The 25,851-nt window shown below is 51.1% G+C and overlaps 10 protein-coding genes across 10 annotated transcripts; 4 read left to right on the forward strand and 6 right to left on the reverse strand.

The window, feature by feature from the left end:
- The first annotated feature begins 137 nt into the window (after nt 1-137).
- On the forward strand, nt 138-991 carry AUEXF2481DRAFT_462345 (uncharacterized protein). Its single transcript, XM_013484642.1, has one exon. The coding sequence runs from the start codon at nt 305-307 to the stop codon at nt 770-772; it is 468 nt and encodes a 155-aa protein (XP_013340096.1). The 5' UTR covers nt 138-304; the 3' UTR covers nt 773-991.
- A 1,048-nt stretch (nt 992-2,039) lies between these two features.
- Nucleotides 2,040-5,046, forward strand: AUEXF2481DRAFT_701843 (uncharacterized protein). Its single transcript, XM_013484643.1, has 3 exons — nt 2,040-3,438; nt 3,462-3,974; nt 3,999-5,046. Exons 1-3 carry the CDS (start codon nt 2,090-2,092, stop codon nt 4,609-4,611), a joined length of 2,475 nt encoding a protein of 824 aa, XP_013340097.1. The 5' UTR covers nt 2,040-2,089; the 3' UTR covers nt 4,612-5,046.
- A 436-nt stretch (nt 5,047-5,482) lies between these two features.
- Nucleotides 5,483-6,361, reverse strand: AUEXF2481DRAFT_8448 (uncharacterized protein; the record flags this gene model as incomplete). The annotated part of the gene is made up of 2 exons (XM_013484558.1): nt 5,483-6,249; nt 6,301-6,361. 2 exons carry the CDS (start codon nt 6,359-6,361, stop codon nt 5,483-5,485), a joined length of 828 nt encoding a protein of 275 aa, XP_013340012.1.
- Nucleotides 6,362-7,212: 851 nt separating this feature from the next.
- On the reverse strand, nt 7,213-8,237 carry AUEXF2481DRAFT_83026 (uncharacterized protein). Its single transcript, XM_013484626.1, has 2 exons — nt 7,562-8,237; nt 7,213-7,507 (listed from the first exon to the last, which is right to left on the reverse strand). The coding sequence occupies exons 1-2, from the start codon at nt 8,147-8,149 to the stop codon at nt 7,433-7,435; spliced, it is 663 nt and encodes a 220-aa protein (XP_013340080.1). The 5' UTR covers nt 8,150-8,237; the 3' UTR covers nt 7,213-7,432.
- Nucleotides 8,238-11,118: 2,881 nt separating this feature from the next.
- AUEXF2481DRAFT_43953 (uncharacterized protein) lies at nt 11,119-11,658 on the reverse strand. The gene has a single exon (XM_013484597.1). It carries the CDS (start codon nt 11,575-11,577, stop codon nt 11,188-11,190), a length of 390 nt encoding a protein of 129 aa, XP_013340051.1. The 5' UTR covers nt 11,578-11,658; the 3' UTR covers nt 11,119-11,187.
- A 194-nt stretch (nt 11,659-11,852) lies between these two features.
- AUEXF2481DRAFT_43954 (uncharacterized protein) lies at nt 11,853-13,146 on the reverse strand. Its single transcript, XM_013484598.1, has 2 exons — nt 12,970-13,146; nt 11,853-12,780 (listed from the first exon to the last, which is right to left on the reverse strand). The coding sequence occupies exons 1-2, from the start codon at nt 12,994-12,996 to the stop codon at nt 12,088-12,090; spliced, it is 720 nt and encodes a 239-aa protein (XP_013340052.1). The 5' UTR covers nt 12,997-13,146; the 3' UTR covers nt 11,853-12,087.
- Nucleotides 13,147-16,087: 2,941 nt separating this feature from the next.
- AUEXF2481DRAFT_43957 (carbohydrate-binding module family 1 protein) lies at nt 16,088-17,808 on the forward strand. Its single transcript, XM_013484599.1, has one exon. It carries the CDS (start codon nt 16,420-16,422, stop codon nt 17,494-17,496), a length of 1,077 nt encoding a protein of 358 aa, XP_013340053.1. The 5' UTR covers nt 16,088-16,419; the 3' UTR covers nt 17,497-17,808.
- Nucleotides 17,809-18,586: 778 nt separating this feature from the next.
- AUEXF2481DRAFT_43960 (uncharacterized protein) lies at nt 18,587-18,985 on the reverse strand. The gene has a single exon (XM_013484600.1). It carries the CDS (start codon nt 18,877-18,879, stop codon nt 18,634-18,636), a length of 246 nt encoding a protein of 81 aa, XP_013340054.1. The 5' UTR covers nt 18,880-18,985; the 3' UTR covers nt 18,587-18,633.
- Nucleotides 18,986-19,124: 139 nt separating this feature from the next.
- Nucleotides 19,125-23,347, reverse strand: AUEXF2481DRAFT_43961 (uncharacterized protein). The gene has a single exon (XM_013484601.1). It carries the CDS (start codon nt 23,309-23,311, stop codon nt 19,619-19,621), a length of 3,693 nt encoding a protein of 1,230 aa, XP_013340055.1. The 5' UTR covers nt 23,312-23,347; the 3' UTR covers nt 19,125-19,618.
- Nucleotides 23,348-24,602: 1,255 nt separating this feature from the next.
- On the forward strand, nt 24,603-25,783 carry AUEXF2481DRAFT_43964 (uncharacterized protein). Its single transcript, XM_013484602.1, has 2 exons — nt 24,603-24,626; nt 24,685-25,783. Exon 2 carries the CDS (start codon nt 24,916-24,918, stop codon nt 25,498-25,500), a length of 585 nt encoding a protein of 194 aa, XP_013340056.1. The 5' UTR covers nt 24,603-24,626; nt 24,685-24,915; the 3' UTR covers nt 25,501-25,783.
- Nucleotides 25,784-25,851: the final 68 nt, after the last annotated feature.

Consider the following 25,851-nt stretch of genomic DNA (forward strand, 5'->3'; position numbering starts at 1 on the left):
TTGCGTATCTTGGCAATTCTGCGGTTAGCTATAGTTTCCTGCATGCAAGTGAGATTCAGTTTGTTTATTCAGCCAAGATACCGATACTTCGGTCAAGCTCGCTGACCACCTTGTTGGTTTTCACGGCCTCTTCATTCGTTCGCTTTGCACGTAAGATCACGTACTGCTTCCACTAACGCTCTGTTTCTCGCAACGGTCGCTCTAAAACCTCTTTTTGGAGCTGAATTCGTCGTGCGCTTTCGCGACTCATCACCTACTTGTCTATCACATACAGCCTATTCAACATACGCCAGCAACCACTGAAATGGCATCAGATCAAGACATCTATAAGCTTCTGGGTCTCTCTCGCAATGCCGACCAAGCACAAATCAAAAAAGCCTTCCATGCCGCCTGCCTCAAAAATCACCCCGACAAGAACAAGCGCGAGAGCGCCAATTCGACTATGCAAGCAATCAACGCCGCCTACGAGGTCCTCGGCGACCCCAAGAAGAAGGACGACTACGATCGTAAGCACCCGGAAATGCAACCATCTGGAGCTCCAAGACGCATCCTCCACCCAGGTCTCGGCCTGCACAACCTGCCCCTCGACCATCACAGAGCAATCGCAGGGCAGAAAAGCCTTTACCGTGTCTCATCTGCGGGAAGACACACCAGGGAGAGTGCGCTCCTACCCCTTGTTGCTGGCAGTACGGTGCCTATGAGTCTGCTCGCCCTGCGCCATCTCATCTGCACATGTCATGCAAGAGCTGCTACTGGTGTTCCGAGTGCGTGAACAAGACCTTCGAGGCCGACCATCACACAGCCCGACCTCGCCGCATCGCAGTGACCGAGCGCTCAGCTTACCGCCCCTACGACATCGACGTCTCCTTCAATGAAGTCAAGCATATGTTACGCCCGGACATCCGCGCTGACTGCGAGCGCTTGAGACTTCTTGCCTGCCAGTGGTGCGGCTCCAGTGAAAGTCTCCTGAATGTCTGTCGCGACCACATCTGGTGTCAGAGATGCCTGTTGCAGTTACATGTTTCTGCGACCCGTGATCCTGCCTGTTGCAGGCGTATGCGCGAGTTCTCGAGCATCAAGCACTTTCTCCCGGGCCCTGCCATAGCCTTATACGAGATGAAGGTCACCTGCAACTTCAAGTTCTGGCACCATCCCAGTGTCTACAACAAGCTACTTCAGGAGTGGATGAATTGGCAGAATCAGTACCCTGACATGGCATAAGGGGCAAATGCTGCGGCTGCAATGGCAGCGAAGAACGAGAAGATCGGGGAGTTGGAGGAGACCCTGGCAGCTTTCGGTCGCATGAAGGCTCAGATGGACCGCGAGAACAGACTTGCGACCATCAATGGCTGGGCAAAGATCATGTAGGAGAACAAGGAACTGGAGGAGAAGGTCGAGGAGCTGGAAATTAGAGAATAGACAGGAGGTAGTGGCTTTGTTCAGGAGTACATAGTTGAAACATCAGGAGTTATGATACAGCGTCTTTCCTTGGCCAGTCATAACAACTGTACATCCTGTCCAAATGCAGAATCTTCTTCATGATACTGAAGCGTGAAAAATGGATAGCGATATATGGCTGTCTCCAGTGACATATCTACCGAACTTGAAAATTATTGTGCCTTTCTACAGCTGCCAATGGTGCATAGCATGGGTCTCCGAGATAGCTGCGCAAGGGACGATATCGAGTCGCCTCTCCATCATCGTATACACTTGCTGTCCAGTATATAGAGAAGCAGAGTGTATTTGGCATATAGAATCATTGCAGAAGGGAAAGGCCTGTCTTGCCTCTCCCATCGACATGTATGCTTAATATCAAAAGCACTGTGCCTCTTTACAGCTGTTGATCATACATGCCATCGTTCTTAGAGGGAGCCCAGGAAAACAAGTTCTCGTCCATATCATGGGATATTTCTTTGTGCATGTGTGAATTTTCCACGGTCTCGATCAAGGACTCGCTTTGTTTTCACCAGCGCAAATTCACAAAAACAGCTTTGGGCTTTTCCTTGTCACTCTTCGTCGAATCACACACCTTTTGCACCGTAAAATCCCAATATCAATCAAGTACTATCATCGCGCACACTCTGCCATCATGGCTCAGTTCAAATCAAAGCCCAAGAAGACAGACCACGACACCGCCACACCCGACAAGGCACACAAAAACACGAAGGAGAACGACAAATCAGTGACACCAAAGTTCAGCAACCCTCAAAAGATAAATGGTGAGACCGATTCTGCCCCTGCCCCCTCCGCAGATGCATCCCTGAAGAACCCAGATACAAAGACGATCTGGTCCAAGAAAAACCTGTCTCAGTGGGACGCTCCTGACACTAGCAGCAATGGAGGCAGTAGCACAAAGCATACAACACCACGCAATAACTACTCAAAACATCAATCTCAACATGACTACGTCTCCCCACCGCATGGAGGCGGTAAAGGTGGTCGCAGGCGCGGCAGGGGAGGTGCTGCTCCTCGAGGCGGCCTCACGCAAACTCAGCCTACTCAACGAGCTACCCAACACTTCGTCGAGTCTTCTCATGGTAGTGCGAGTATTACTCTCGATGCCGGTACAACACCCGCCGCCAGACAGACAGCGGTAGGTGCAATGAGAGCGATGGCCGCAAGCTTTCTTCCTCAAGCAGAATCAGCTACTCAGTCATCTGGTGGGTCCTCTGGTGTGAGCATAGGCTCTGGACTTGGTTCTGCGCACTCCAGAACGACCCAGTCTGGTATCACTCAAGCCAACAGTTACAGTCAATTCACCCAAAGACACCTCTTGAAGCAGAATGAACCCTCTTCTGACAGCAGCTTCGCTCAACCGTTCGATGAGATCCGCCAGGCCGTCGTCCTCGAAGACGAAAGACCAAGCCGAGTCCCCAGGTCTACGGGTCGAGTTATCGCGAAGGTGATTGGGATTGAGGACGTCACAGAGGAGTTGGAAGCGCTTGAGGCTCAGCAAGTTGCTCAGCAGAACACGCTCGGTGAAAACACTCAGCCTATGAAGCAAGTATTGCTCGTCGAAGACCGACCAGCGGATGAGAAGAGCGGTTACGAAGCCACGGTGGAGAAAGAAACTCAACCTCGCGTCATTGAATCCATCGCGCAAAAGCCCACCACCCAGAGTGACCTGAAGAAAGATCTCAGGAGAGTTGAAAGCGACTTGGCCTACAGCGAACAGCAATTACAAGACCTACAGAAGAAGAAGAACGAATCTGACCTCGAAGTCGCCAAGCTCAAAGGACAAATCAACGAGTCAAGCGTCGAACTCCAAGCCGCGAACAAAGAGACCGACAACTTGCGCACCCAACTTGATGAGGCCAACATAGCGAAGAAGCCCGATGCTCCCGAGAAGGTTCAGAAGGCTACCTCTCAGATCGAAGCCGCGAACAGAGAAAGAGATGACTTCAAAATCCAACTCGATCAAGCCAACAAGAAGATCCAGTCTGAAGCTGCCCGAATCTCAGGCTTGGAATCTGGGCGCTCATCGATAAAGACAATGCTGCCGATGAATGGTCCAGAGCCGCGAGAATCGAGTTCAATGATTTGACTGCCCGAGCAAGAGCAATGGAGGATGAGAACATGAGGCTACGCAGTCAGATCGCAGGAATCAACGACCTAGTCTCCACGGACGTCAGTAAAGTTGCCGTGATCGAAGCCACAGCTGCTCTGCAGGATGAGAAACAAGCTCTTGTAGAGCAAGCCAGAATCAGATTGGACGAGCAAAGTCAAAGCTTCCGTGATCAGATGGCGGCCGTACGTCGCGAGCTCGAAGAGGCTAAGAGACACATCCCGGCGGACACCCCCGACGCCGCCGTGGCCGCGCGTACCTCTGCATCCGAAGACGACAAGCAAGCAAAGGCAACCCTGGACTCGCGACCTTGTCATGTTTGCGGTGGACTTGTACCAAACAGCATCGTACTATCATGCGAAGAGTGTGCCAGACTCCAGGCTCGTGTGAACGACGTCGAAGGGCAGCAGTAAGCGTCCAACTTTTCGACCAGTCCTACTTCCCGATACGCAACCGCAGTGTCGTCTCCTCCGGGACAGACGACATCCGGAATCACACCGTGTTCGACCTGCGGTAAACCCCCTGCACCACCCACCGATCCTGATTGTAAATCCTGCATCAGAACAAAGTTTAACATGTGGGTAGCTCGCGCTACAAAGCTGAAGGAGGAGAGAAATGCAGCACTCGTCACAGTGGATGAATTGCAAGGGCGCATTGCGCTGCGCAGTGGAACTTTGGTGCCAATTGATTCAACGCAAGAATCTATCAGCGCGGTAGAGGTCGAGTCCGCAGATCTCAGAGCTCGAGAGGTCTTCCTGGTCGCTAATCTTGAGATCGCAAACCAAGAGACGCTGTCGGCGCTTGAGAGACTCTACGAGGCTCATGATCAGATGGCAGTCGACTTCGAACCAGCAAACGAGCAAGAAAATGCACGCCTTCGCGAGCAAGTTCGATCTGCCCAAGAAGACGCTAGCAAACTCAGAGCTATACTCGGCCCTATCTCGTCATATCTTCGCTCGCATCAGCTTCCCCAGAGCCACGCACAACTGCACACCATTCGCAGTGTAGTTCTCACAACCACCGAACTCGATAGAAAATCTCATTGATGTTGTCGATACGGAGAGCGCGGCCGCCACCATGCGTCGTCGAGAGGCTTACTGGACTTTAAGAAAATGATTCCGCTTCACTTTGGTACCACGGATGTGCTAAGATGAGTCAAGAATGTTTCTAAGAGCTTTATTTGAAAACAAGAAGCACGATTCCATCCCTTGCTCAATCCTACTGTAATCTTCATGCCGATCTATAGCATTTTTCGAGGAGCGCTTGCGCTACGGCTACTCTTGGTGGACTCCTGAACCATCCCTCAACCTTATCTTCGGTCTCCGCGTAACCGAATACTCCTGCCATTAATGCACCCCTATGTCACGATCTTCTCGGTATTAAACCTCTCGCCAGGCCCCGACCGATAGGTCTTACTCCCGTGCCATGGCTTTCAATGATACATCAACATTGAACTCCACACTGCTCTCTCACAGCTTATTGTTGCCACTAGTCATCTTTCTCGCGAGCTGATCCCCTCTGCGCATGAATTAGCTACCTGGGACGAGTCAAATTTAAGGCTCAATGACAGCCCTGCTCGTCGCAATCAATCACCACCGAATCCGCCTTCTGAGTCTTTCCCGAGCCAACGTAGCCGAAAGCACTCTGCGGTCCATCAATGTTGGCTGAGGGCTCCTTCTCGTCTTCACTGATCGAGTTGAATGCAGAGATATTGGTAGCCATCAAGACAAAGCAACTGCTTCCATGTGCGGCACCGTGGAAGGCTGCAAGACCGCGCGACTCCATGTATGTAGCACGTTGTTCGGGGGAGAGCTTGTCCCAAGGGACGGCTACCAGTGCTTTACTCTCGATCTCCCCGCGCTCAAGGCGCAAACGCACGTGCTCGTCTTTGAGCTTCTGCTCGCGGTCATTGAGCTTCTACTCGCGGTTGTGGAGCTCCTGTCCGTAGTCATTGAACTTCTGCACGTAGTCATCGGTGGCGGTCTTGCGCAGCTCACGGATTTCGATAGACACAGGGACCCGGATGTCGCCGTTTGAGGGGACGATGGTGGGAAGTTCAGGCTGCATATAGTGCTTTGGCACAGTGATGTTCTTGGTAGACTTTAGGGAGTTGTCGATGGTATTACTCGATGGTTTGTTGTCTTCTTTGACCTCGGGTGTAGGAGTAGAAGCGCTCGTCTCGACGTCGCTTTTGGCGCATCGATGTGTCTCCCGCCCCTTCTTGCCGAGTAGTTCCGCCTTCATGTCTCTCAAGATACGAAGCTGCTCTTCAGTCCGCTTTGCTCTAGCCACTAGCTCTGGGATACGATGCAGCCGAGTCTTCAACACTTCTCCGGCCTTTCTCTCACTGGCATTCTTGCTAATCGCAGCTTTGTGGAGGAGATCCTGGACATCCTCGTCGTGAAGGAGCTTGAGGACCTCGTCCTGAGGAGTTGTTGTGTTGAGATCGAGGGACTCTTGATGTCCAGGTCCGTCCGAGAGGGCCAGTGAGATAGGTTGGGGCGAGATGTGCTGTTCAGGTTCAAATCCCTCGTGGGGTGAATGAGATGGGTTGACTGTTCTGCGTTTCTTGTTTCTGCTGCGTCTGGCTCCAGCGGCACGGTTGCCTCTGCACACCACGACGCCACTGGGCGCTGCCGGATTCCGAGTGTCCACGCCAATCTCTCTGCTGGTGGAGATAGAAGCTCCAATGAGGTCAGAGCAAGCGACTTGCTTGTTTACACGTCTAAACTTACGTTTTTGACTGGTAGTGTCCACGGACGGTGTTGCGTGGTGTTCTGCTCTTGTCGAAATCATCTTGCCGAATTTTCGCGATAAGCGCGCGACAATCTGGACGTGGTGTTTACAATGCTGCAGAAGAGAGAAATAATTTGTGTACACGGTATTCGTGGATTTGCTGAAGATACAAACAAGAACGCGACCATGGTCGTGGGCTAGTCCTAATCTGGCCACCTGCGAGACACTCACTCTGTCGTGATCAAATGTCATCAGCGGTATGCTCAGTTTGGCACATTTCTTGCTGCACTTCCTGTCTCCCTCCGCATCTGTTTCCTGCACCGCTTTCTCGCTGCACTGAGATTTCCCTCGTAGTATCTGCTTCAGTGACTTGCATACACTTTTCGCTCCTACCAAATACCTGTGACCAGAAGTGATACAGGGTATCAGCGTTCCAATCATGCTCTACCATGTATAATATACGTCCAATAATTCTTCGTCCTGTTAGCAATGTGTTAGTCCTGGTTGATGTGACTGGTTGTTTGTGAAACTCGGGCATTGTCTAGGATGTTCCTTTCTCTACTTATTCAGGTCTATAACACGATCTACTTGCTCGAACGTTTGGCGACAGGTTGTGGGGCTGCTTTACATCTCTCACGTATCTCAATACTTGTCTCCACAATCATAGTATATTCAGCACGGTTTTACCATCGTGCTCACCAGCACAAGCTGATGAGGTTGCAATATGGGCTGAGAGCAGCCATGAGTTAGTGGCTCCATCCGATTGATGCCCCTTCCGTCGCCAGGACGTGATGGTCCCATTTATCGACGAGACTTCCTGGACACTGTAAGCCCACTTAGGTACTAGGTGCAAGCCTTCCGAATGCACAGGGAAGCTCACAACGATTGAATGCGACATAAGCGTAACCTTGCAGTTATACAATCTGGTGATATAAGACACATCTGCATATCTACCGTACTTTTCGGCGACTATTGTATGCAATCAGTAACCTTCTCTCGTCCATCGTCGTCCAGCACAATCGAGCGCTGCCTCAATGCAAGTGAACTCTCGGCCTCCAAGTTGTCTATATCAGGGATTCAATCATGGTTCTCTAGGGGGCACCAATGAATCTTCTACCGCAGTTTCCAGACTCAAGTGGAGGCACGGAAACCTTCGTCAATGAGAATGCTTCTGGCCTGGTAGAGCAAGCCAGCGCTGTAGAAGAGCTAAGGAGAGTCAGTCAGAGAGTCCCTTCAGCATCACGCCACAACTGTACTTACCTGCTTATTAAAGCTGGTCGGGCCCACCTTGGCGACATGGTCTTCAGGCAGAGCGTAGAACTCGCGGAGGTTGGTGACTGTGCCGGCCTCCAGTGCGAATTTGAAGCGCGTGTAAATGCGTTCTTGGTCAAGGGAGACCTCGGCCCACTCGAGAAGTCGACCTGAGGCAGTCTCCGATGCAACGTAGACGTGGTTGGGTACGACGACGATGCCATTCTCGACGTGAGCAAAGCCACGGTCGGTGTGATGCAGGTCAACATTGAAGGCCTTAGGATCAGCAGGGGCAGCGCGGTTTGTCATTTGCTGCTCTTCTTGGGTAGTTTTGATGCTGGACATACTCGAGGGGCCAGAGGATTTGATCGTATGCTTGGAGCCCGAGTGATCTTGTTCAGGAGCTTCTCTCGTGTTCATCAGATCGGTAGCCCAATCGTACCCGTCAGGGGCATTGTGACGCTCAGTGGTAGCGTCGACGTGCGCAGGAGTATCTTGAAGGGATCGCGTAAGTTCATCGACCTGCTTGCGCTTGTTCCTGGTCTTGATTGCGGCGCGAGGATCCGACTCGTAGACGCCCTTTCTGGTGGACACCATGATGCTGGATTGTGTGATGATGGTATGGAAGAGTAGACTGATGTGGCTGTCAGGCGTCTTAGGATGACACAGAGAGAATTGATGTTTGTGGTTGTTGTGGATTAGTGGTTCGATGTGAATCAATTCAATATCAATCGTGAATTTGCCGAGCAAAGACAGATCTTCGCAAGCTAATCCAAATTCATGCGCCTGCGAGGATTCAAGCCTCTTCCACGAACGCTGCATTCTTTCTCACAGAGTCTAGTCTACATGGTCATCTGTTCGCAGTTCCCCCCACCCCCCCAAAATACCAATGCATCGCAGACACCTATACTTGTCTCTGTCTTGTCACCAAGCTCTTTTGTTATGCACCAAGCATCTCTGCTTGCAAGATTTCTCACTACAATCTATTGCTGCAGTGCCTCACCAATTACTGTTTGTCAGTCAGATCCACTCTGCCAACAAAATAAGCCAGCCACGTCTTGAGGGCATCTCAATCTGAAATAACTCTTTGGGTGTATAGAATCTGTTTCATAAACTATGGTAGGACCTTCTCGGACGCAGTCGAGCTCTCGTGTCCGCCATGGCTCATCTACCGCGTTATATTACCTATCATCTCAACATCGCAAGACTTCCTAGAATGGTATTGTCAGGCGACTGCACTCGAGTGTTTAGCCACGGATCTGTCGTGAGGGATATCCGCTTTGATCGTACGACTCGTTCTTTGAGATCGACTTGAGGACCGTATCCTAGACTCCATACATTCGTCCGATCATTCGCCGCCATCATAACTGCGCAGGGAAGAGTATGATTTATGACAGAACACTCACCTCCCGTCGTCGGTTCGGTTTGTGAGTAATAGCATCTCAGCTCAGCTCAGCTCATCTCAGCTCGGTACAGCTTCTCGGCCGCTACAATTACACATCTCTACTCACAACATGGGATCCACTCACCGTTCGATCTCAAGGGTCTCATGAGGTGATGTGGAAAGAAAATTTGCAAAGTTTGAGACTCATGCGAAGGTCCCTAATCGGCTACTACCTCGAGACGTAACGACAGACTTGTGCGGCATTATCTCAGCCAGTAGTGGTAAGGAGAAGATGATGACAAGGGACAGGGCACGACTTACGCGTCTGTCTACTAAAGTATGTCAACACAGACACACCTCTTTCCTTTGCACACGCGTTTTCGCATAGTCGTATTTGGAGGCCTCAGGGTGCTTGCTAGCATTGGTTTCAGGGATGTCAACAATTTCGGCAGAACGATTGCAACGGCCTGGATCGACTTGATCGAAAGTCATGCACAAACTCCCGAGTGAAGCGCAGAAGCAGGCATTTATGTGAGCTCCGCACTCCGCCAAACAGCCACGCAGCGAATGGTCGACGCAACAAAAACTCGGAATGGCTCACTCCCGAAATAGGATGATGGTCACAATCACACAAAACGAAAACCTTTATCGATATCAAACAGAGCCGACAAGAAGTCTCAACAGCCAAGAGACATGGTTCGCCCACAAGAAAGCCCCTGACCCACAAATGTAGCAAGGAACTACTAGCAAAATAACCTCCAAAGAAAGGCGGCATCTATGCGTTTCCCATAGCTATGGCTCCCCAAAGGGGAAGACATTCAATCTTATTGCGCACACGCCCAGCCTATGTCCATAAACGAACACGCAGCCATCATTTGCGTTAGCGTCAGCAATTTTGTATTCCAGAAAAGCACCAAGAAACATTGTGTCGCAGCAGCGCGAAGCAGTACTGATAAAACGGCACATTCAAATAGGCGGGAAGAAAAGAGCCAACGAGGAAGACCTGCAAACAGCGAAACAAGGAAGCGAAGAAGGACACACAAAGGGAGCTACGCAAGGCCGACTTTTCATCCCCCTTTTTCGACATTTTGCCCCCGAGAGGGTTGAATGGAATCAAGAGGGGCCAAAGAAGACCTTCATGCTGCACCGATGGGTGATTCCATTTCGGCGTTCCGAGAGCTTTGCGTGAGGGGGAGGTTTTTTAGCGCGGACCAGTATCCCGAAGGAAGGCTGCCGGTGGGGTGTGTAAAACGCGAGCAAGCCGGAGCTTTCGGGTGGGTAGGGTTGACCAACGTCCCGGAGGCGGCTGGGAGACATGAGAGAAGGAGGGTCGGTTACCATGGCCGATGCCCTTTGACCTACCGTTGTATAGACTTACCGTTCATCTGAGCGCGGGTGTGGGAGTCGTGTGGCGTCTTGCCAGAAGATGGGGGTGATGCGCGGAAGCCGAGGGTGATCAGCCGCATGACAGGTGGTGGGCGCCTTACACTTCTTGCCCGGGTGTATTGCTTGGTCTGGAGACTTACTGTTGTTGACCAGCAATGAAGGAAGCAAAAGCAAAAGCAGAAGCAAGAGACAAAGGACAAAAGGAGAAGACAGAAAGAAAAGACAGAAAAAAGATGAAGAGGTACGAGAGGGCAGGCACAAGACTTTCATCGGACCAGCACAAGTCTGCCGGGCTTACCGGGGAGGCAAGATGTGTGGAGGGCAAGGACACCAACTCGACCTGGAAAGCGCGGCCGTCATACAGCAACACCTGGCCAATTGCCCTAAGGAGAGCCCGGAAGAGCAACAGACCATTCTCGGCGCACGACAAGTTTGCTTGCGAGTCGACTGCCAGGTTGCTTCGCCGAAGCGACGAGACAATGAGAAGCCAGCTGTCAACTCCGAGACGGTGTCTCTCGCTGCTTGTTTGGCGCACTTCAGCTGTTTTCAGAATACCTCGACCAAGATCTCTTACTTCCTTCTCTTTTGGTATGCCAAAGCAAAATGGGTTCGTTGACTGATGGTGCAAGGCGATGTTGATGAGAACGGGTGGCGCTGCTTGATGATGCGCGCTTACCTTAGGAAAGTGCGCGTCACCAGACTTACTTGAGTACAGCGGAAGCAACGGCGAGTTTCGCGGAAGGTGCGCAGATCTATCGCCATCATGGTCAGCGTACGGCTGAAGGGAAAGCACTGATGGTCGCACCTTCTTGAGCTTGAGCGATGCGAATCTACCTGAAGAGTGTAGGCGTTAGGTGTCAGGCCATCACAAACTGCCTTGAACAGCCACAAGCGTGATAGAGCTCTGTGTACAAGAGGACCGCGTGCGATTGAAGAGAAGGAGAAGTTGTTGATGATAATTTTGTCGTCGATGTTGTGGTTGGCGCAGAGGGAGCTGTGAGGAATGGAAGGCAATAACGCCGGCGCTGTGAGCAAGACCGCACCTCGCGGCCGGCCTGTGCTCGCGCCAACAAGCATTTCCTTCACCTGATGATGACTCGCGTCTGCTTCTACTGCTACGAGAGAGCTGAAAGGACCCCGGGCGGTGCTCTTCGAAGCTCTCGGAGGCTGGAAGAGATAGCTGTTGAGCGTCTGGAAGCAAGATGGCCTGTACAGGCAGATGACACAATAAAGTGGCAAGCACCCGTCGAGCCATCACTCGCTATGCTCAGAGGGGCGTCACGAGCTTCCGCCGACAGCCAGCAGTGACAATGACAGTATAGCGAGTCGACTACGAGTTTGCGAGACGGTTGTTGGCCGTGGCACAACACAAGTCACCCATTCCTGTCCGCAGATTGCGCCCGACGCCGAGCATTTCTGGCGTCATTGACAAGGCTTCATTTCGCGCACATTCGACCATGCGAAACAACTCATGAAGACGAGCAAAAGCGACAGTTTAGACACAGTGGTACGCAGACTTGTCTCATATCACGAATATATTGCTGGATGGCCACGTACACGGCACTGAAGGGTCCTTCAACCCAACCGTTCTGCAATACACAAGCGGAGCCGACTGACACAACATCACGAGGCAAGAGAAGGTACAGTTGTGTTTGACAAGCGTGTTTCAGTTGTCCCCATCGCAACCTAGCATACAAGCAAAACCCGACTTCTGCTTTCCTCGTCAAGATCATGCCATTCATACCGATGTAATCCCATGCGTTCTTTACAGCATCAACAAAGCGGCGATAGCAGCTCCAATTCCAACACCAGCGCCAGAAACACCAAGATTGGCAGCAGCACCAGTAGCAGAAGCCGTAGCTGCCGAGGCTGACCCAGAAGCGACTGTGGCAGCATTCACCTGGACACCATAGGAAAGGGAAGTAGTGGGGACACCTGACACGGTCGTGGTGACTGTAGAAGTCGCAGTGGTGGAAGCCTGGCAGCCAGACCAAGAAGTCCAAGGTGCATTAGTGCCCCAAGGTCCGGAAGTCCAACCAGACCAAGTGCTGTCAGGGCAGTTACTTCCGCCCCACCAAGATGTCCAGGGACCGGAAGTCCAAGCACCGCTTTGACCCCAAGGACCCCAGCCAGAGTTGGAAGCAGCGGCGCTATTGTTGGCATTGGAGCCGAAAGGGCCGTACCCGTTACCACCTCTCCAGCCACCAGGGCCGCCATGACCTCCAGGGCCGAAGCCACCAGCCCAAGGGAAGGCACTGGGAGCAGCAGTAATCTGGCTGCCGCTGTTGGAAGCCCAGTATGAAGATGCAGCCGAGGCGTAGGATGACCATTGCGAGGGTGCAGCGCTGGGGCTCACGCTGTTCCAGTACGAGGAGGCGGCATTGGCCCAGGAAGACCACTCGCCACTTGCGGTAGGTGCAGCTGATGCCCAGTAAGAACTTGCTTGCGAAGCGTAGCTCTGCCAGTTGTTACCATTGTTGTTATTCTGAGGAGCGGCATTGACTGAGCCGACAAGAGCAGTAGCAGCAGCGAGGATGGAAAAGTCGAACTTCATCTTGAGGATCTTTGTCTTTTTCTGTTTGTGTTTGGTGGTGGGGATGGGACAAAATGCTTCTCTGCTTCGAAAATGCAAATGCAAACAACCTACCTTCCTCCTCTGCCTATATAGCAGCATCCCGTCACACAGCCGCGTCATGCAGCCTTGTTGCAGGCCACTGGACCCTTCTGCATCGCCTTCTGACTTGCAGTGACGCGTATTCTCCGAAGCTCCAGCATCTATTTCGCTGCTCACGCGCTCTCCTCGGGCTGCTTCATACAAACGCGCAGAGGCAAGGCAAAGGATGAATCAAGAATAAGGATAAGCTGCCTCGAGAAAGTCCGAAGGCTTTGCCTGTTTTGGACTAGCAAGTCCGTGGGGTTACCCGAAGGACCCTGAACGTCACCGTCAACCTCTTGCACCTGGAGAACTTCGCCTTCTTGTTTGATACAGTCATGATGCTGCTTTTTCAAGCTGAGTCTGCAGTGATACTTCGGAGGATTTACTGACGTGTGATGATTATCCACATTCGGCGGTGTCGGTGATTCTGCATCCGCCTTTTCTTGCGCATCTCTTGCCGATCTACCATACCAACCTCCGGCAGCCTCATATCCACAGCCTCACTTCGGTGTCAAGACCTCTTCTGCCTCCGACTTGTCCGCGGCCTTACAACAAGATCACCTTCTTGGTTGCACTCCACTCCACCATTATGTCAGATCTTCTTGTGTGAGAAGCATGTCAATCTCTTCTAGCCACGCGGCTGTGTACAACCCCCAGCCCGGAACATTGTCAGCCAAGCAGATTGAATGTCTCGGGCTCTACCTTGTGTTCTGCGCCTACCCCATAAGCATAGATTGTATGAACATCCCCATGACGCGTAACTCAAGGCCTCGTGGGCATGATGTCTTGGTGCTGCGGTGTAAGCTCACTGTCATGTTTCTGACTGGAGATTCTTCGTCCCTATTCGCCGACCCTGTTGCGATGGCATCTTGGGCATTACGGAACGCATAGCCTGGATCTGATCTACTTGCGAAAGCTCGTCGATTATCCGGACATCGCGGTGGTATCCATCCTTTGCCTTCGACTTGCTTTCTGACTTTCGCAGTCTGCAAAACACGAAGCGGCCATAATTCGTTCACCACCAACCAGATATCATCATGCATAAACCCTACACAACCCATACATCCGTACCCCACACTCTGCTCTATCCTCTACACAATTTCGCCAAGCCAATTCATGCATTTAGACTTCGCGCACAAAAAAAAGCTATCCACAAATCCCGCGTCCAGAATTTCAAAAATCCCTTCCGGCACCCATTCCTCCTCCTTCTCGCCTACCACTAGCGTGTATACTATGTGCAAAAGAATATTGATGAGAGTGGGATTTGAACCCACGCCCTTTCGGACCAGCGTATTGAATTAACCTTAAGCTGGCGCCTTAGACCGCTCGGCCATCTCACCATTTGATGAGGTTGTACTTGAGCCACTTAGTCTATCAATTCCTAATTTTTGGAGCCCGAAGCGAGACTAGTTGCAGACAACAAGCGACGACATCGTCCAAACTTCTATGTTCTTGAGCGATGTACTTGGCTTACATCTAGAAACCTGTAAGAGCTAGCGACGAGCATGCCCTTCGAGGATTAAGGCATCAAGCTTTTGTATGTCGTTAAAACATTCATTCACCTCTTCCCAGATGGAACTTTGGGTGCGTCACATCCAAGCTTGGTATCTAACCACTTGCATCCACGGTGACGATCACAAATTGAACAAAAAGCTCTGCACACTTTGACAACGCACCTTTTAGATTACCCTTCGCCATATCCATCATGTCTTTAGTCACGCTGACCATCTGTTGCTACTTCGATATCGTTCTCAATGCTGCTAATGTTAGTCGGGAGTACCACCCTGTCAGAGTTCTTGACTCGGGATCCGCCGGTCTGCCCACTAACGAATATCGACGCGCTGCTCGAGGACGCTCATACATCTCCCGATGCAACCGACCTTTGGGAACTAGCATAGCGGATGTGACGATACAGCCGAAGCAGACAGGCTGATTTCCAACAACAGCCTCGTCCTCGTGGCTCTGTGCCATGTCCAGTGTCGTCGGCCGTAAAACACGCTGCGGGGTCGCGAAGCTGACAGCTTCGTGCGAGGAGCCGGCGCCCTTCCAGACTCATCTTTTGTCAACAGCCTAATGATGAACGACCGTTAATGTAGCACTATAACAGCGCGATATAGCTACAAGTCCGTCACCTACTATACGGACTGACAGCCAACCCAGAAATGCAGCGGCCGTATGGCTGACTGGCTAACTGGCTGGCTGCCTGCTTATACTCACTTGAGTCACGAGGCTTTCTCACACCAGCTAGAGCTCTCTGTCTCATGACTGTATTCAATCTTGACCGAAGCGACCTTGCGCCATCGAACGCCGTCAGCAAAGACATCCAAAAGCGAGCAACAGATCTGAGACACGGACCGCACGAGCGAGCCGATCAAGGAAGTGCTGTACAGCCGTCCGAGATTGAGACTGATGAGCTCTACTACTTTCTATCACAATCTTGACCTAGATAAAGACAAGGATCCTTTCAGTCATCCTGCTTTGCGTCGCATTTGGCGTTGCAAAGCGCTGCGGCTGAGTGCTGGACAAGACACTGTCATTCTCGCTGCGACAGAGATGTCGCTTACGTTTTCTTCCCATGCTCCAAAGCGATGAAACGCAGACAGACGCACTTGAGTAGCGTGCTTCAGAGAGTCATGAAGCCCTCGTGCTGAAGCGAGATTAAGGTAAACTTTTCCGCATCCCCACATTCGGGCGTTTGCTTGGATGCTCTCGACTTGCATGTTGTACAAACACTTGTTCTATAAAATGCTTATCCTTGGCAAAGCTCCTCTATTGGTCTGGAAATATGGAAGAATGCAGGTCCATACTGACAACCAGCGGTCAATCGTGGACCTGACACCTTTAGCTGCGGATATTCGGGCCTTGCTACCATACCAAGGTTGAAAATCAGCTTTCAGCATCGGCAAGGTGCATTTTCACACGCGGGACAGAAGCGCCCCAGACCGTACTTGGCAACAACTATTTTGTTTCGAGTATAGGTGGACCTCCTTCTTCGTGCTTCATCTATGCATCAACGTTTCTAGGATTGATGCTACGCGAGCTGTGCTGGCACATCCTCACCAGATCGCTTCCAGTGCATTTGACTTTGCCCTATGCCGATTGATCCAGACTCGCCCACTTGGCATGTTACTGTTCAACGAACAACGACTACTAACCGCCTTGGCTGGTTATCAGCCTATCGTTTGTGGCGCTGCTTGCAGTCTCCAAGTGGTGAGTGTAGGGATGCCCATCGAGGCTCTGCCCTGGATGTGGAAAACATGTATACATATAAGGGCAAGGTTTTACCTCGAGGGTTGACTCTTTCTTCCTCTCAGCATCGCCTCTGCAGTCTACATTCCTTTCGACCACCGCTCTTTTCTCCCAACAACCTCTTTCGTTCAATTCACACATATCTTCTTCCGATCCTCTGGCAGGTATCCACATTCGATTCTCATATACATCATGAAGTACTCTTTCGTCTCTGCTCTGGCACTCGCCGCCTCCGTCAATGCCCACGCCATTATGCAACGTATCATGGTCGATGGTGTTGACCAAGGCTCCTTGACCGGCATCCGTGCTCCTCCCACCAACAATCCCGTCCAAGATGTCACCTCCACCGACCTGCTTTGCGGCAACATGGCCGGCACCTCATCCAAGCTCATCACCATTCCCGCTGGTGCCGCCGTTGCCGGTGCCTGGGCTCACGGTCTTGGTGGTCCTCAAGGCTCCGGCGACTCCGACAACCCGATCGCCTCCTCCCACAAAGGCCCCACCCAGGTCTACCTTGCCAAAGTCGACGACGCCGTCTCCGCATCTGCTACTGGCCTGAAGTGGTTCAAGATTGCCAGCGACGCAGTCACCTCAGCCGGCGTCTGGGGTGTCGACAACATGATCAAAAACACCGACGCCAATGGCTTCGGCTGGCAGAAATTCACAATGCCCAGCTGCATCGCCCCTGGCCAATACCTCATGCGTGTCGAACTTTTGGCCCTGCACTCCGCAAACTCGCCCAACGGCGCTCAGTTCTACCAATCCTGCGCTCAGATCAAGGTCACAGGCTCTGGTTCCTTCTCTCCTGCTAGCAACGCCTTGATCTCGCTGCCTGGTGGTTACTCGGCTTCTGATCCTGGTATCTCGGTGGATATCTATCAGCCTAGTATTTACACTTCCTACAAGGCTCCTGGTCCTGCTGTGATTGCTTGTGGCGCTGGTGGTGCTGCTCCTGCTACCTCGGCTACGTCTGCTGCTCCTGCTACGTCAAAGGTTACTTCTACTTCTGCTGCTCCTGCTACGTCAAAGGTTACTTCTACTTCTGCTGCTCCGGTTACTACGGCTAAGCCTACTACTTTGTCTACTGTTTTCAAGACTTCGACTTCTGCCGCTGCTCCCCCTGCTACTACGACCGCGGCCTCTGGATCTGGTGGTGCTGCTGCTGCCAAGTATGCTCAGTGCGGTGGAAATGGATGGACTGGTGCTACTACCTGCGTTTCAGGCTCGACTTGCACAAAGCAGAACGACTTTTACTTTCAGTGTATTTAGGCTTGAGCAGATGTCGGATAGGAGGCGTGGCTGAGTTGCGGGAATATGTTTGGTGATTTGATGAGATGCAGTCCTTCAATTCGTATATGACCATCTTTTTTCTCTTCTTATAGCACAGCTACCTCATATGTCGGAGACATGGTGCTCCATGATATACTCGACTTACGTTTGTGTCAGTCGAATGTGATCTCCAATACTTTACTTTCAAGCAATCCGGGAATCCCTGTGATACAAAACCAAGGCTGCTTCTCCGTATCGTGCTGTGGTAAGGCCCTACATACAGCATTTCTCTCTGCCTCATATCTCCAGCCCACACGCCCAGATATCCTCAGCACAAAAGCTAGCTTACCCATTCCTCATTGTATAGGCCCCCCCTCGCGGCCAAAAAGTGGAGTAGCTGGGAATCGAACCCAGAACCTTCTCCAACTCAGTACTGCTCGAAAGAGCAATGCTAAGAAGATGTCATACCACTAGACCACAACCCCTTTGGATGGAGTCCGGGGCTGGAGGTAGAGGTCAAGAAGAAAAGCTTGCTGGGCTGTGATTTCCGAGGATTTGCCGAAGAGCACAGATGGATGGACATGGTTGAGGGGGAGGTTGTAGTGAGAAGATGTTGAAAGCGAATGGATATGAGGCATGATGTGCACGATGGAGCGCAGAGGGGGCCATGGGAACGCTGACAATGGGTGTAATTGGAGGAAGCTTCGGGCTTCGGGCAGGCAGGGACTGACCTACGGCTTGGAGCACACCGAGAGATTCGAGCAGCTCAGTCCTGTACTTCAATGTCGGAGCAACGGCTTACCTGGATTCCAGTGGAAACAGACATGAGCTGGACACCTTACCTTGATACGATTTTGCCCGGATGGACAGCCTCGTAGCTGCAGTCAGCTGTCAAAGATATCGACGGCAGACTCCAAGGCCTTTTTCATGCCAATAAGTACTTACACCAACCTGCTGTATACCACCCTTAGCGACTCACAAAATAAACCTACCTGTGTGCTCAAGCCCCCATAAACGCTCTTCCTCCTGTCTCACCTGGTCATAAACTTTCCCACCGGGCGGTCACCCATCGATCTCACACAGAAACCGATCAGGTCTCGTGGTCTAGCGGTATGATACTCGCTTAGGGAGATTTGCTCATGCAATTCTTGAAAACTCTAAGCCAATTGCGAGTGGTCCCGGGTTCGATTCCCGGCGAGACCCCTTCTTTTGCTTGTTGTGTCGTTGTGTTATAGCAGGTAGCAAGCTCTCTGTTTTTGTTGTGTGGTGGACGGTGGAGCTTCGGTGTGTGCGAAAATTGATCGGGTCGGTTGGGTTGGCGAGGGCCGAAAGCTGGGGCGTCGGGAGAGAGGAAAGCGAGGGCGGCACAGCGAGCGGCGGCATAGGCGATGTAAGACGATAGACGGCGCTAAACAGGCGGCGGCTATAATATGGGTCGCATATGAGTGGAATGCAAAATGGAGGAAGGAACGAACAAGGTTGGGCGGCGACTTCCTTTTGATCAAGCTCATGCAGATTGCGTCATTGCGGCCATCAGGGTCCAAGTCTTGCTCAACTCCTTGGGTCATGCATCTCTCAAGAGGAGGACGTCAAGATGCACAATTGTATTCGAAAAGTAGTTGTGTGTCAAGGAAACGTGAGATTCGATCTTGTACTAATTTGACTCCGCCCTGGGGTGTCTGCAAGATCGCAGCCGTGAAAATGCATGATGATATCAGCTAAACAGTAATACGTCTTGGAGGACACTCAGACATCTCCTTGGGGAGCGTGATCGAGGATGTCAGAAATCACCAGGCATTTCCACAGATGTACCAATCCCCAGAAAGAGTGTAACTCCTCGATACTTGTCTTCGATCGAGTGCAATGATCCATGCATCTTCTTTCTCACGAATACGGGAGTGCTGCCTAGGTATGCTTGTCGATTTTTGCCTTATGCGCGTGGTCGGCAATGTTGAGACATGGCGGAGGATCGAGTGAGTTTGCCGGGCCGATCGAAGCAGACACAAGGGGTGCTGCTGTGAAAAGAAGATGTTCAAGTTGATAAGATACACGTGATGGGGCATATATGACATATACGGCCATAGAATTCTCCTTTACATGATTTGGAAAATCGTCCCTTGCTTCATGTGTTAGACGGACCAGCCTGATTGGCTGCCGCTTTGGCAGCTTGCTTTTGAGTTTTTCGTAAAGCCATCTTCTTTGCCTTGTTTTCCTTCTTCCTAGCGGTCTTCTCCCTCTTTTTCTCACTCTCTCTAATAGCTTGAAGGGCCATGGACTCTTCTCTCGATTTAAGCCACTCCGCGGAACCCTTCTTTGGTCCATGGCGGACTCCAGCCCTTTTACTGGCAGCCTTCTTGGCGATTCTTTCCAGCCTTGCTTCCTCTTTCTCCCGATGCACTTGCTCTCTGAGGCCATCAGGAAACGCAGGCTTTTTCCCTTTCGACCCTTTCTCTCTCCATTTCTTCATGTCATATGTCCTCACAGCCCAAAGATCAGTAGGGTCTGGCTGCATGGATGGTTCGAGCACTGGTGCGGTATCAGTCTCCTTTGCAATTTTCCTAGCCTGCTTGTTTCTCTGCTCTCGTGCATTCTCTGTCCTGTTTGCAAGCCTTCGATGCCAATCTTCCACGGCGGCGGCGTTTGCGTTCTCCGCTGGCTCCCAGGTATTGGCAAATTGCCTCCCACTGATTGGTTTCCACTTGATAAGATACTTCTTGACCCCATCAATTAACTTCTCATCAATAATATCTACAAGAGGATACTCTTCTTGACTTAACTTTTCCTTTTCTTCTGGTGTTGGTATCTGAGAGGATGGGTCAAGTGACCTTCGATGGGCTGCAACCCGTGTCGGTGCAAGATGGGGTGGTAATTTGGGCTTCGGCGTCCTGATAGCCGATGCACTAGATCCAGGTGTGTTTATGTTCAACGCCCTGGCGGATGACTCTTGCAACACGGCGGCGAGTTGTGGATGACTCGAAGCTGGAGGACCGTTGTCCTCATCTTCAGAGACGAAATCAGAGTCGAGGATAATAGGTCTAGCAGGTGTCGAGATAAGGACGATCGGCTCGCTTCTGCGTGATCTTGTCCGTGGCAAAGTCTGAGATGTCGGAGGCGTCGTAGTCGGTACCTCAAGGGTTTCTTGTACGTCTCTCATGTCGTCTGCATATTGCACGTTTGACACATCTTGCATGTCAAGGTCTTCATCCTCGTATGGATCAATGGTCATCTCGAAATGCATGCTCGTCGAGTCAGAAGAGATCTCCTCGATTTTGGTGTAAGATTGTTGACGGGCCTCTTCCTCTGAGCCAGTCATTACCTCCAGGGGTTGTATGGGCCGAATTGTGTCGATCAGTGGCGCTGAAATAGGCTCAGGAGGCGGAGTTGGCGATGGCGTCACGAACAGGTAGTCAGGGATCCGACCGTTGCTACGTCTCATCTCTTCTTGGAAGGCAGCATCTCGCTCGGCTTGACTCTGTCGAAAAGAGCTCAGTAGATGTCGCGGAGTCCCCGCTCCATCGTCCACTGGCTTCATAGTCTGCAATGGATTCGCTTGAGAAATGTTGGGTCCTTCCATCTGTTCATATCGTTGACGCAAATCCCGTTGCTGTGTCGAAAAGAGTCCCCGATCTATGTCCTCAGACAGTCCCTTTGGGTTATTCTGCGCTTCTGCACCATTTGCCTCAGAGACGTCAGATGAAAATCCCCTCGCCCTTCCAACTTCGTTCTCTTGTGTTTTTTGTGAAAGCCAAGTTTCGTAATCGGGATCACCTTCCAGTAAAGCTGGATCTATTGTGTCGTAGTTGAGTCTTGGTCGGCCTAATTGTGAATAGAGCGGCGAGTTTGAGCGTGAATCAGTTGGACCGAAGAGCTTTGGACTGATAAAGGGTGCCAAGTCGGTCGATGCCATACTCTTCTCGATACGCAAGAGGACTTCTTCAATACTCTGATCATTCACAAACTTGAGACGAGTCAATCTTGTCAAAGTCGGTCCAAGGTGACTGTTCCGTATATTTTCATCTAGCGGGTTCTTCGCGTCAAACATGCGTACAATGTCAAGGAAAGAAGGTAGAGCCCGTCCGGCGAAGAATATGTCTGCTTCGGAGCTTATGATGCCAGCCATAAAGACGTTCGAGATCTCCTTGAATAGGTTTCTAGACATTGGGTCCACGCCTCGTGAAGGATTCTCAAATCGTTTGATGGATTCTGATAGCCAGCCTAGAGCCACTCTTCGCCGAGGCTGTTGAAGAGCTACCTCATTGCCAGATCGAACGGCTTCGAAGCTTGCGAGTGTGATGTCTAATTCGGTTTGTATGAGAGCTAGCCAAAGCTCTGCTAAGAACATTCCTGATTGCACCTCTTCGGCCTCACCAGGAGACAGGGAAGGAAGCTCACTTGCCATTTTTTCGAGTTCAATCTTGATCTCCTCGATTCTTCTACGGCGAGCTTCGCACTTGTCGTTGACAGCACGCTCTGGGGTCATTGACAGCAGTCTTTCAGCATGGTCTGTGAAAGAATCACGATCATCACTCATGTCAATATCGCTGGTAGTTTCTGTAGCCTTTCCGCTTTCAAGTTGTCCTGAGCGATTCACATGAGGGGCTCTCGACGACGAAGCACGTGGATTTTGGAGCTGTCTCGAAAGCAGAGGAAACCCACCTGAACGAGGCTGGTTGAAGACCTTGCTCGTATCCTGCCGTGTCAAGTCAGACGTATGAAATGACAGTGGGAAGAATGCGCCGCCTCCCGAGATATCAAGAGAGAATCCACATGCCATAATGTCATTTATCCCTGAAGAGCTTTTGGCCTCGAAGTCAATGGTCCAAGTCAGCTTGTCGCCTGGGGCCCTTCGTGAAGAAAGTTCAAGATGTTCTGTTGAGTCGCTGGCTGGCGTAGAATGCCTTTTCAGATCGATCCTGTAATCTTGAAACGATAAAAGGCCTGCACTATGAGTCGAACTTGTTGCTTGAGCAGCGCCAGCCATTTTTATATCGTCTTGTACAAGTGCATGCCTTGGGAGATCCTTGAGCCTATAAGTTCGCTCGTGTTGGAAGGTCGAGTGCGGAAACATTGAGTACGCATGGTCAGCGGTAATCATGTTGAGTTGAGCAGTTGTTGATATCTTGTCCAGCACGGTCCAGAAAGGGTTTGCGCCAGGTTCTCCTTGCACGAGTGTGATGCGGATTGTGGTGATCAAGCCATCGCGGAGTGTCTTTTGCTTCTCGAAATGTCTGACTTTCGTAATGCCGACAACATATTCGAGAGGGCCTTCGGACTCTGATTTAATGTATCCCTCCACAGCCGTCAGATGTTGTGCCAGATCCTCGGTGTGAGGCACTGCGATGTGCATGTGGACTGGTCGACATTCTCGCTTGAAGAAACAATGCGCAAACGCACCAAAAATGAAGCTCCCAGATTTCCTCAAGACATCGCGCAGTAAAGTCGGTCGTTGGAAGTAGTCAGATAACGCTTGAGTGATGTTCCAATACTTGTCGAGTCGATCATGATATAAGTTTGCGACGTGAATCAATGTGACAGGATCTAGATACAGGCTTAATCGCTCCTCAATAATCTTCTCCAGAGCAACGGATTTGTTAGTAGTCGAGATCGAGTAGCGTCGTTGATAGCTCAGTGCACGACCATGGTACAAAGAGGCATCGGCGCTTGACTTCGCGTGCCTTGCAGATGCCGAATCATGCTCCATAGGGTTTGTCGCAAGTGTGCTGTTTGCTGTGCTGCCCAAGAAAGAGCGCAGAGCGCGAAAGTCGTTTAACAAAGTCGCCTTGCTTATCGCAGGCTTCTTCCGAAGGCGCGCCATCCTGTTGCAAGATCATGCAATTAAAATTGAGGTGTCTTTGTTTCATATTGTGAGCCAAACCAACCAAACGTCGCAGAATCTTCAGGCTTCAGGCAGCGTTGAAGCGTGGGGCGCGTGCACTTGCCAAGCGACCCATCTCAATTTCCGCATCTCCGTCTTCCTTGTCTACCTGTTTATTGTCTATGAGAATGCATAATGTCTATCATGCTTTCTTCACACCAGGCATGAACCCCTCGATTATGCGGCCTCACTCTGCATGTATCTTGAGGTCATAAGCGGCCATGCGCACATACAGCTCTGCCGATCAGCCTCCCCGCGTCTAAGGCGAAGCGTGCCAGCCAGCACTTGATCATCCCTCCAAGCCCCGATTACTAGCTACCGCCCTCGCGTTGCCTCTCATCTGGAACGTTCGTATAGTTTCGGAGGTGCGCAGATGCTTGTACTCGCTCCCTGGACCGGTTTTGACAGGTGCATAGCCCAACCGACTATTACGGCTCTTTTGTTTCTCAAAATTTCGGCGGCGTCTTTCGTCTCCGTACGCTTTATGTGAGCAACGATGCGTGTACATCCAGGCAGACTGCGAAGTATGATCGACCCGCCTCGAATCTGGATAACGTACTGGGTGATTGCAAGTCCCAACACTCAGGACGTTCTGAGCTAGGCCTGCGCAATTTCGTTGATCGCACACTGTGCAAGAAACAAATCATGCGAAACAAAGATGCCTTCAAGATACATCGAGCGATCACGGGCTTGGAAGTTTCTACTACTCTTGTATGTCCCATCTCAACTTTCTGTTGACTTCCCGATATTCCTCTACTGTGTAGGCTCTTGTCGTCAATCTGCATCGAACGCGTCCCTTCTATGTCGGTACAAGTCGAGCTCCGCGAAGAAGTCGAACGCAACCTTTTGCCAATCTACAACAGGAGAAATTGGGACAACACAATGTACTTCCCTTTGTCGTGTGCTGGATGGGGATCGCTGCACTGGAGACACAAAGCAACAAAAGCCCTAACAACGCTGAAAGCATCTCTTCCACAAAGCCATACAACGCTGTGAAAGAATCCGATCTTTGTCTCTTCGTGTTTTCCTGACAATGCCTTTGGAGCACAACTCGCTTTGCCACGAGATATATAAGCACAGTAACCCTCAGACTCGACTTATACCTGTATCCTGGAGATCAGCAAGAAAAGACTGTAACGACTTCCATCACCACTATGTTGACGTCTACTTACGCTCCAGCTTCACATGCAAACATCCTGGAGATGGCAATGTCTATGCAAGAGATTACATCGTCGAATCCGCCAGTACTTGAGACGTATGAAGCTTTCTCTTACACTTTAATCGAACGTAGGCAGTTCACTGACATGGTAAAGCTTACTAACCACCTCTTTCTCATTGCGCAGTTGCAGAACTACTACGGTCTTGCCGGTCAAGTACAGAACGTTATCGACAACTGGACAATTAGAGGTGACCCATCGCCTGACCAGTTCATCTCTGAAACAGCCGATGTATTCGCCACCTTCGGTTATCGCTTCCGTGTTGTGCAGTGGCAGGCAAGAGAGCAGGCTTTCGATGTCGTTGCCACTGCTGGCACTGATGTGACCATGGAAGATTTCGAAAACGTGTTCGACGCCATCTTCGACGGCACACGCATTACCAATGGATGCACATACCGCTCTTTCATGCCCTGGACAATCAACAACTACGCAGGTGAGTTCCACACTATCAACGAACCTGATTTATACATTCCCAAAGCGTTAGTCTACAAGAAGCCAGTCAAGCCCGATCACAATTGCGTCGGTGTCCCTAATTGCAGCTTCTGCACAAAAATTCTCCAAGATCTTCTCAGACACGATGCGGGTCATTGGGATCCTCGCCCTTGCATTTGCGCGGGACTCACAAGTCAACGCCGCAGGGACCTCGAAAAACAACAAATCGACACCATGTCCTGCAAGACATGCGGTAGCCTGGCTATTGATGAAGATGCTCGTATGCGCAGAAGCTGGGAACACCCCGAGACTGGTTACTGTCTTCACAAGTTTGGTAAGTCGGTGGGGGAGATGGCTACGTTTGCTAATGTCTCTGCTGTTCAGATGCAGCGTGATATTACTATGCCCGATATGACTGAGCAATTGACTAGTGGTAGTAAGACTTGGGATGCAGATGAGGACGAGGAAATGACGATGTGAAAGTTAAGACAACGACAAATTCAGCTGGTCTGTTTTGTCATGGTAAGTAGAACTGATGCTCCAGGAATAACGAAAACAACCTTCACTCGATCCATCATAGTCTCCATTGTGCAATTCTGATTGTGAATATTCTCCCTCCAGAAGCGGCTTCGCGGATGTGTCGTTGTTCGGGCGTCGCAAAATCAAGAAGCCAAGCCAGCACCCCTGAAAATATCTCTTCTAAAAGTTGTGCGGCACCAAAACTCCAACACCAGCGCGCCCCATGGATGCGAGAAAGAGAAGCGATGGCAAAAGCAATGATTCCGCTGAGGCTCGAACTCAGGACCGCCTGTGTGTTAGACAGAAGTGATA

This window comes from Aureobasidium subglaciale (assembly GCF_000721755.1).
Source record: "Aureobasidium subglaciale EXF-2481 unplaced genomic scaffold scaffold_28, whole genome shotgun sequence".
In the NCBI taxonomy this organism is placed as follows: domain Eukaryota; kingdom Fungi; phylum Ascomycota; class Dothideomycetes; order Dothideales; family Saccotheciaceae; genus Aureobasidium; species Aureobasidium subglaciale.

Coding starts and splice junctions, on each gene's coding strand:
- AUEXF2481DRAFT_462345 (XM_013484642.1), top strand. CDS start 305: ATGGCATCAGATCAAGACATCTATAAGCTTCTGGGTCTCTCTCGCAAT.
- AUEXF2481DRAFT_701843 (XM_013484643.1), top strand. CDS start 2,090: ATGGCTCAGTTCAAATCAAAGCCCAAGAAGACAGACCACGACACCGCC. Junction 3,975..3,998: donor AACGACGTCGAAGGGCAGCA/GTAAGCGTCCAA, acceptor CTTTTCGACCAG/TCCTACTTCCCGATACGCAA.
- AUEXF2481DRAFT_83026 (XM_013484626.1), bottom strand. CDS start 8,149: ATGGTGTCCACCAGAAAGGGCGTCTACGAGTCGGATCCTCGCGCCGCA. Junction 7,508..7,561: donor CGACCAGCTTTAATAAGCAG/GTAAGTACAGTT, acceptor GACTCTCCTTAG/CTCTTCTACAGCGCTGGCTT.
- AUEXF2481DRAFT_43953 (XM_013484597.1), bottom strand. CDS start 11,577: ATGGCTCGACGGGTGCTTGCCACTTTATTGTGTCATCTGCCTGTACAG.
- AUEXF2481DRAFT_43954 (XM_013484598.1), bottom strand. CDS start 12,996: ATGCTGCTATATAGGCAGAGGAGGAAG. Junction 12,781..12,969: donor TATATAGGCAGAGGAGGAAG/GTAGGTTGTTTG, acceptor AACAACTGGCAG/AGCTACGCTTCGCAAGCAAG.
- AUEXF2481DRAFT_43957 (XM_013484599.1), top strand. CDS start 16,420: ATGAAGTACTCTTTCGTCTCTGCTCTGGCACTCGCCGCCTCCGTCAAT.
- AUEXF2481DRAFT_43960 (XM_013484600.1), bottom strand. CDS start 18,879: ATGCCGCCGCTCGCTGTGCCGCCCTCGCTTTCCTCTCTCCCGACGCCC.
- AUEXF2481DRAFT_43961 (XM_013484601.1), bottom strand. CDS start 23,311: ATGGCGCGCCTTCGGAAGAAGCCTGCGATAAGCAAGGCGACTTTGTTA.
- AUEXF2481DRAFT_43964 (XM_013484602.1), top strand. CDS start 24,916: ATGGAAGATTTCGAAAACGTGTTCGACGCCATCTTCGACGGCACACGC.